Genomic DNA, 9,598 nt, shown 5'->3' on the forward strand with positions numbered 1-9,598 from the left:
CTCCGTCTCAAAAATAAATAAATAAATAAATAAAAATAAAAAATAAAAATAAAGTTATTTAAATTAGTCCAAGGTTTAAATATTTCCCCTGGAATCTTTTACATGACAACGTCTTAGCCAGACAATTTTTAAGAAACAAAATTCTCCATCCTAACTCCTATCCCTATCAACAGTCCAAATCTTAACCTTTCTTTTTTTTTTTTTTTTTTTTAAGACAGAGTCTGGCTCTGTTGCCCAGGCTGGAGTGTGGTGACGCAATCTTGGATCACTGCAACCTCCACCTCCCGGGTTCAAGCGAATCTCCTGCCTCAGCCTCCCGAGTAGCTGGGACTGCAGGTGCGCACCACCACGCCCAGCTAATTTTTGTATTTTTAGTAGAGACGGGTTTTCACCATGTTGGCCAGGCTGGTCTTGAACTCCTGACCTCAAGCGATCTGCCTGCCTTGGCCTCAAATACTAACCTTTCTGAAGATGCACAGTCCCTGTCCCTCTCCCTCACCCAAAAAGGGGGAAAAAAAAATTGTGTCACCTTCTAAGAATCTATGGTGAAAAAGTCTCCAATTACTGGAAATGGAGTACGAAGCCACTCATAAATAGAGATGCTACTATCTTCAAGGCCATTCTGAACACCTGCCATTCACGCCCATGTCAGGACCGAGGCTGGAAGTCATCCTCTGTCAGTTCCCACCCTGCATCTTGGCACTTTTCCTCCTCAATCTCTCATCGCTTCTGTCCTTTCCATGCTCCACCACACCCTTGGCTGGGTCCCCCTTTGGCCATTCCACCTCCACTCCCTACTATCAGGGCCATCTTTCTCAAATGCAGACCTGACCAGGTCACTCTCTTGCTTCAAATCCCCTAGAGATGGCTGCCAGCTGAGAGGCAGAAGAGAGCACGGGCTTGGGAGGTGGCCCTGTCTGCCAATGGTCAGCTACCACTTACTGGCAGTGTCATGGGGGGCAATGCTGGGATCATGATGTGTTTTGTAGGCTAGCTGGCAGTTTGTAGCTAACATGGGACATGTTTTTGAGGGCCTAGGCATGCACAGGCCCTCAAAAAATGGCTGGGGTTGTTATTCCTTCCGCCACTATAGTAAAAGTCTGAGCGCCTGAAGTAGGTTGGCATGCCAGGCCCTTCAGGGTTGAGTCTAGGAGCATCTGGCCCTCTACCCCTGCTTTCCACACCAACCTCCCCAAACTCCTTTCAGATCCCCCAGGCCTCCTGTTGCTTGCCTCTCCTGACTGTTCTGTGACAAGTACCATTTACTCTCCCGAGAGTTCCCTCCCCAGCCTCTTCTGCTCTTCCTGGCCTCCCTATCTCCCAGAAACCTTCTCTAACTGGTCCTTCCTTCTCCCATCACCTCACCCACAACAGGTTGCTTCTCCTTTAACCCATTGGGGTACCTGGTATCTGTCTCTATCACCACCTTGCATCTATCACCCAGTAAGCAATCTGTTCACATGTCCCCTGCAGTACAATAAGCATGGGCTCTGGTGGACAAGCCTTGTTCAAATCTCAGCACCAGCATGTCTTGAAGACGTTTGTTTCTGAGCCTCAGTTTCTCAACTGCACAACAGGGCAACAATGGCATGGCATCAACCTAGTTGGGCTGTCGGGAGGGCTCAATGAATCCCGCATGCAGAGAATTTCTGCATGGATGCCAACTGTGGCACCTGACACTGGGATGCTCACTGCAGAACAACCGCGCCTTCTCTTATCTTACACCACGTCTTGTCTTCTGCCGCCACAATGTAAACTCCTGTGGGGTAGAGACCAAGCCCTCGTATCTCAGAGCCTTCTGTGCCTGCTCGGTGCAATGCAACGACACAGCACTGCTGGGTGAACTCAGATGCAGAACACCCTGCATTTGTTTGTCTTTAGCAACAAGGTACTGAATAATGCAGTTTAATAATCTGTTAACCTGTAATAAGAATAGCAATAATGACAGATAGTAAAGTTGAAAAACAAATGCAATCTGACCAGGAAAACCTATATAAAAGCCTAGGGAATGCAATGATTTCTTTTGAATGAAATATAAACCATGGCCAAAACCCTAAAGGTATAATGTAAAAACACAGTTCTCTGTGCTTTCAAAAGAAATAGGATTTGCTCCAGATTCCTAATAGACACCACAGTGAGCTCCCCCGGACACCTTCCCAAAAGGTTCCGGGAATTCCTGCACTGGCCGCAGATCCAAACTGTCCAGAGTCAGCCTGCTAATACCCACAAAGGCATTTTTATTATCACAGGCCATTTGCAACAGACTGAAAGGCTTCCCCTTCTGCTGCCAACCATGGATGGTTTGAAAGCGTTCATTTCACATTTCCTCTTCTTTTAACATGTCTTCATGGACTCCTGCGTCAGCTGACACCAGAGTCACTGGGCTACCCAATTTCCCCAGAAAGCCTTGTTAGCCATCAGTATTTTTATTGCTGATCTGGGTAAATGAACATGACCCTCCCCACCTCATGGTATTTTGGCTTCAAAAAGCAATGCCTAATTCTATTCATGGCCTGTCTTTAAACACAATTTTAAGGTATTCAATGTACAACACTATTAGCTACATTTGAGGGCTTCTAAGACAGATAAAGACTAGGTTTCTATAGAGAATTTAAGAGTAATGAGGTTAAAGTTTATGCAACTTCACGTGAAAGAATAATAGCTAATACTGACTGATTCCGTACCGAGCGCCAGCACTTCATCTGCACTGAATCCCTATAACCTTATTAGGTAGACTCTATTATGAAGGCATTTCAGGGCAGGAATGGAAACAGAGACGTGAAGTTACTGATGGCCTCTCCCTCCAGCTACTCATCCATACATCAGCTGCCTGCCCATCATCTAACTGTCTCCTGTGCTTCACTTGCTCTCATTCTCTCTCCGTACCCACCCACCCCAGCCCCACTGGCCGTCCTCTTCCTCTTTGTCCCCCTTCTGTCAGTCTTCCTTCCCTCCCAGCTTGGGTTTTTTTCCCTTTCTTGTCTCAACCTTTTTGTCTTTGTCTCTCAGTCTCTGTCTCTATAGATCTCCCCCTTCTGTCTGTCTCCCCTTCCTCCCTCTCTTCTTCCCACCTGTTTCTCTCTGTCTTCCCTATCGCCAGTATTCAACACATGCAATATAACAAAAATATTTATGGTGTAACATGGTAAAGAAAGTAGGATTTGAAAACCAACTTCTTTTTTTTTTTTTTTGAGATGGAATTTTCGCTCTTGTTGCCCAGGCTAGAGTGCAATGGCGAGATCTCGGCTCACTGCAACCTCCGCCTCCAGGGTTCAAGTGATTCTCCTGCCTTAGCCTCCTGAGTAGCTGGAATTACAGGCACCTGCCACCACGCCGAGCTACTTTCTTGTATTTTTAGTACAGACAGGGTTTCAGCATGTTGGCCAGGCCGGTCTTGAATTCCTGACTTCAAGTGATCTACCGGCCTCGGCCTCCCAAAGTGCTGGGATTACAGGCGTGAGTCACCGTGCCTGGTCTGAAAACCAATTTCTAGAGCAAGCTTGTTCAACCCATGGCCCACAGGCTGCATGTGGCCCAGGACAGCTTTGAATGTAGCCTAAAACAAATTTGCAAACTTTCTTAAAAACATTATGAGATTTTTGGCCAGGTGCGGTGGCTCACACCTGTAATCCCAGCACTTTGGGAGGCCGAGGCAGGAGAATAGCATGAACCCAGGAGGCGGAGCTTGCAGTGAGCTGAGATCGTGCCACTGCACTCCAGCCTGGGCGACAAAGTGAGACTCCGTCTCAAACATAAAAAAAAAAATAAAAAAAGAGAGATTTTTGTGGAATTTGTTTTGTTTAGCTCATCAGCTATTGTTAGTGTTAGTGTATTTCATGTGTGGCCCAAGACAATTCTTCTTCCAATGTGGCCCAGGGAAGTCAAGATTGGATACCCCTGTTCCACAGTAACCATTCTACTCATCTGAGGACAAAGTTACACTATCAAAACTAAGTAATTATAATTAGCAAGCTATTCCTAATAGCTTTGAAACTGTGACTTCACTATGTAAGGAAACAAGACTGGCCATAAGCTGATAATTGTTAAAGCCATATAGTAAGCACATGGGAGTTCATTATGCTGTCTACTTTTGAGACAGTTTTAGGCTGAGTGAGGTGGTTCATGCCTTTAATCCCAGCACTTTGGGAGGCTGAGGTGGGAGGATTGCTTGAGCCCAGGAGTTCGAGACCAGCCTGGACAACATAGTGAGACCCATCTCTATTTTTTTAAATTAAAAAAAAAAAAAGATAGTTTTAAAAGTGACACTAAAGAAGAACAAACCTATGAACTTATTTTATAAATTGTTCTTCTGTGTGTTTAATTAAGATCCACCATTACGGAGGAAAAGTCAAGGTCTTCCAATGTCCCATTTGATCTTTAGTTCTTACATATTTAAAGAAGCTATCCATTTTTTTTTTCTGCTTTTATTTCAGATCAGTGATTATACTGGCACGATTACAATGACTTGATTTTACAAGGTGATAAGTAGCACCAGATTTTCAGTTTTCATGTTTGAGGCTGTGGAAATATTGTCTCTGGACAGGAGAAATAAAATGCCAACCATGAGCCAATGGGAATTTCTCTTCCACAATTAAAATATTCACTACGGGAATAACAGAGGGTTAGAGGAAGAGAAGAAATTTTCAGCCAAAATCAAGGACAGGAAGTATTAATTATATGCATCAAAACAAACTTAGAAACAAACCGTTTCATTAACAAGAAAAACTATGGGTGGAATCAGCTCAATTCTATCATCACTTCAACTATTAGAGAAAATGGTAAAGCCATCATTTTAGGCCGCTAAATATTTGCTCAAAATAACAACTTACTTTTCTGCTAGGCTCTTGTTCTGTGCCAGGCTCTCTGCTAAACAATTTACATGAAGTCTCTCAACAACTCAGTGAGGTAGGGATCACTACAGGCCTTATTTTAGAAATGGGAACACCAAGGTACAGTGAACCTCAGTGAATGCGCAAGACCAGCCAAGAGCACAGATGGCATCTGGGTCCAGGCTGGCTGACTCAGGAACTGCCTGCCTGTGCAGAAGAATGGGACCTAGGAACACTGTGGGAGCCATAAACCTGCCTGGACTAAAGAGCATCTCAGAGGAATCTCCTATCAACATAATACAAACATACATTTAACTCTTATCGGTTTCAGAGCTTTCCTTCAATCATCTTATAGACCCTCAAAACAATCCTCTAAGGTGGCTGAACAGAGGATGGTCTCTCTGTCTTAGAGGTAAAAACATGGAAACTCAGAGAGGTCAGAGGAAAACTGGCATCTCCTGCCTCCAAACTGAAAAGTACTGCCACCTAAACTGGGGCCTTTCCTCTTCTCTAGAAACCTCAGAGCGCTGGTGTGAACATGAAGTGAGGCTGTACATGAGTTGCTCAGGCCGGAGCCTGTGACATTGTAAATGGTCAGTTAATAGCACCCAAAATGAAATGGACGGACTGGCCTTTTATTAGGTAACAGAAAGAGTCTCACTTCCTTTGTTACTGAACAAGGGAAGTATCTGATGACCTCAGGAGAGAGCAGAAAGCAAGCATAAGCTTCTCCAAAGCTCAAGTTCTAAAAGCGAATATGTAGGGCTGGCACCACATGAAGCATCCGCTGGAAAGTTAGCTGCTGAAAAGAAGCATTTAAAAGTGGGCCCTTAAAATAACTTTCGAAAGTTCAGGCTGAGGGCAGTGGCTCATGCCTGTAGGGATGCACTTTGGGGAGGCCAAGGTGGGAGGATCACTTGAGGCCAGTAGTTCAACACTGGCCTGGCCTGGGCAAACTAGTGAAAATAGTGAGACTCTGTCTCTACAAAAAAAAAAAAAGAAAAATTTAAATTAGCCAGGTAGCATGTGCCTGCAGCCCCAGCTACTTGGGGAGCTGAGGTAGGAGGGCTGCTCGAGCCTAGGAGCTCAAGGCTGCAGTGAGCTGTGACTGTGCCACTGCAGTCCAGCCTGGGTGACAGAGCAAGATCCTATTACCAAAAACAACAACAACAACAACAACGAAAAGTTCAAGAGTGCAGTTCACAGACAATAGTATTTGATTCTACAGTACACAACTGTCACATACATGTACAATATTCATGCACAATGTATGTAAATACAAACACATGAACAAATGAAAATCAAATGAAAAGAAAACCCTGAATTCAAAAGGCTAGTGTTCATGTTTTCTTTGACGTTTCCAGGGGAAAGAAATAATCAGATAATTCAGTGTTCAAAGTAGACCGAAGATTGCAAAGCGAAATGGGCTCCTGGTAAATAGATACTGCTATAAACACGCATCTTCACAAAAAGTTGGAGAGCAAAATTCACATGTTATAAATGCTTATATGTGCACACAGTATTTCTAGAAGGGCACACATAAAACTCCAGGGTGATTACCTCTAGGAGGGGAAACTGAATAGGAGAGGGAATTACTTATCACTAAATACCCTTTCAGGATTTCTTACATACAGGTATTTTTATATACATTTAAAAAAATTTAATCCTACTGCTAAAGCTAATCATTTTGCCAGGATCAGGTTTCTAGAAGAGAGAAACAGACTACTCTTATATTTCAGGGATTAATTGGAGGAGTTTCTGGCTGGAGATACCATTTTAAAAACCACAGTGAATTCCAAAAAAGACAAATTGTCACAATCAGAAGAGCATCCAGTGGCTAAAAGTGGGCTCTCCCGAGCCAGATAGCATGAGTTCAAATCCCAGTACCCACACTCACTGGCTCTGTGACCCTAGACAAGTTACCTAACCTTTTGATGACTCAGTTTCCTCATCTATAAAATGGAAATAATGATAGTGCTATCATGAAAGATAAGTATATTAGATCACATAGAGTAATGAAACAGTATTTGGCACACAGTAAGCATTTAATAATTGTTAGCCATCTTTGTTTACCAATGTTGCTTTGACAGCTAGGCTGAGTAGCAGGTAGCATGCACCATCAAACTGCATTTATGGTGGAAGCTTCTTTGATAGAACGATGAAAAACTTGATCTCATTCAATTCTCTGCCTGACATGGGATGCCTGGGACCCTGAGAGGGCGTCAATAAACACTGACGGACTGACACTGATTGGCTGATTTAGGCTGTCAGTGAAAGTGGGAAGCCTGGATTACTTATCCAGATGTTAGGAACTATTTTGCCCAAAAGACAAATGGCACTTTCAGTCTTTAAGAGACAATCACTGAGGCTTGTTAAAGTCTACCAACCACAAAATAATTCCATTTACTTTCTCTAATTAAATATAACAACGAAAAGAAGAAAACTCAGTAAGAAAGAATTCCCAGAGTGACACCTTCCTAGATGAAGGCTTAACCCAAGGCAGTCTGCTGTACTAGAACTTTTTTTTTTTGAGACCTGAGAGTCAACATTATAATTCATTTCAAGACATGTTGGAATAAGATGTTTTAGATTTTTCCCCAAAACAATAATTAAACCAGCCAGGTCCATACTAAATCTCCAGTTTACTCCCAGGAAAACAAAACAATGCCGTGGCAAAGCCGTGACCTAAACTTTGCTCCAGCTTTGCAGTTACAAAAGTCCATTCATCCCTGCCTTAGACACCCATCTGCAAAGTGGAGATGATGATGCCTAACACTAACTCGCTACAGATGTAAATGAGAATGTGCTCAGAATTTTGAGCAACTTGGAAAAAATAAGCGATGTATTAACTGAAGATGATTTGGACTGCTCAGACGTCAACTTTTCGGGACAAATAAACCATCTCCACCCTCCAAATGCTGGGCTTCGTGAGCCCACTCCACCTAGATGAGCCTTCTCTGGGCCATTCAGCCCCCGGAATCCCAGAAAGAGAAGAGAAGTGAGGTACACAAACTGTGGCAAGAAGGGCAAACACATTTCATCCACATCACTAGTGTGAGCTACATATGTGACTCCAAGCAGGCATTCAGGGTAGAGTCAGAGGTTAAGGAAAGAAAAATAGGTTATAAAATTAATGAGCCCTCTTTATTTCTCCTGCTTTTTAAAAAAGAAAACCATGGCATTCTAGCAGAAATCCTACTTGCTCTAAAGTGAGCTTCACATTTCTACTCTTTTTTTTTTTTTTTTCCTGAGACGGAGTCTTGCTCTGTCGCGCAGGCTGGAGTGCAGTGGCGTGATCCTGGCTCACTGCAACCTCCACCTCCCGGGTTCAAGCAATTCTCCTGCCTCAGCCTCCCGAGTACCTGAGATTACAGGCGTGTACCACCAAGCCTGGCTAATTTTTTTGTATTTTTAGTAGAAATGGGGTTTCACCATGTTGGCCAGGCTGGTCTCGAAATTTTGACCTCAAATGATCCACCCGTCTCAGCCTCCCAAAGTGTTGGGATTACAGGCGTGAGCCACCGCGCCCGGCCACATTTCTACTCTTATATTTTAAGTCTTAAATGAAAATAACTGAGAAGAACAAGTGCCACCCCATCTCTAAAGCACAGTCTTTCCGCTGAAGGCAACCATCTGGGAGCACTAGTCTCAAATCAGATCAATTACATAGCCACCTAGAAGCAGCGAAAGTGAAGACCCATAACCCTTAATTTACTTTTTTCCATTTAGAAAACTAAAGACTACAACAGGAAAGAAAAATAAAATAAAACACATGTAATTAAAGAAGGAGAGCAGGTAGAAAGAACGCAAAAGTGAAGCCCCCGTGGCCCTGAGCTTCACTTAAGGAACCGAACATGACACCCCAGTACTCTGGGGGACTCCTTGGAAACGCCTTCTTAAATGGGCTGTGATCTCTCTCTCTTCCCCTGAAAAGTCAGCGAATTCCTAAGACCTCTTCGTGGTCTGCAGATAAGATGGGGGTGGGGGAGATGGAAAGATCACTTGAAATTCTGTATCCATAAATGGTAGAGTGGTGTTCCTTGTGTACATGATGCTTAATGGAAATCGCATGTTTTCACAAACACGGGTCGATCTTTTTAACACACAGTTCCAACTAACGGTGAAAATTCCATAACGTGGGATCCCAGGGATGTTAAGGCCTGTCGAGTTCACTTTCTCAAACTTTTTCGGGGGAGCCCGCAGTGTGGGGCCCCGGACGCCGCCGTCACCATCCGGCGCGGCTCTCCCTGGGCTGGCGCCGGGGCTGGGGGCCACGCTCCGCCGGCGGTGCCTAGGGGCCATCGCGAGAAAGAGAAAGAGACAGAGAGAAACAGAGAGAGAGACAAAGACAGAGAGTGAGAGAGACAGAGACAGAGAAGAAAAAAGAAAAGAGGAGAAGAAGAGAGGAGAAGAGAAGAAAAAGAGAGGAGAAGAGAAAGGAGAAAAAGAAGCCCCGGGGAGGGCGCAGGGGGGAGCGCGCGGGCGGCGAGGCCTAGGAAGGTCCCAGCAGCAGCGGGAGGGCGCGCGACTACTCAGCCCAACTCGCGCGGCCCGGGCTTACCTTCCAGATAACAGCTGGAGGACGAGGACAGCCCCTTCTTGGATTTGCAGCCCACCAGCTTCAGGCAGATCTCCAACATTTTCCCGCGCCAGCGACGTCGGGGGCCAGAGCCCCTCTCCCAGCTCGGTCCGCGGGCCCGGCTCAGGCCCGGCTCGGCCTGCGCGGCCCCCCGGGCGCTCCCGGCCCCGCCAGGCCGCCCTCACCGGAG

General features: G+C 45.0%; 1 protein-coding gene across 2 annotated transcripts in view; it reads right to left on the reverse strand.

Annotated features, from left to right (window-relative positions):
- Positions 1–9,598, reverse strand: part of ABL1 (ABL proto-oncogene 1, non-receptor tyrosine kinase) — a 195,772-nt gene that overhangs the window by 44,692 nt on the left and 141,482 nt on the right. Inside the window, exon 1 of one of the 2 annotated variants that reach the window (XM_017849910.1) lies at positions 9,391–9,592. The exons of the other annotated variant lie outside the window; for it this stretch is intronic. Coding sequence (XP_017705399.1) covers positions 9,391–9,469 — 79 coding nt within the window. The 5' untranslated portion in view covers positions 9,470–9,592. Of the gene's footprint in view, positions 1–9,390; positions 9,593–9,598 lie in introns of those variants that run through there. 2 annotated transcript variants of the gene reach the window in all.

The sequence above is a fragment of the Rhinopithecus bieti genome, unplaced genomic scaffold (genome assembly GCF_001698545.2).
Source record: "Rhinopithecus bieti isolate Rb0 unplaced genomic scaffold, ASM169854v2 scaffold_31823, whole genome shotgun sequence".
Lineage (NCBI taxonomy): Eukaryota > Metazoa > Chordata > Mammalia > Primates > Cercopithecidae > Rhinopithecus > Rhinopithecus bieti.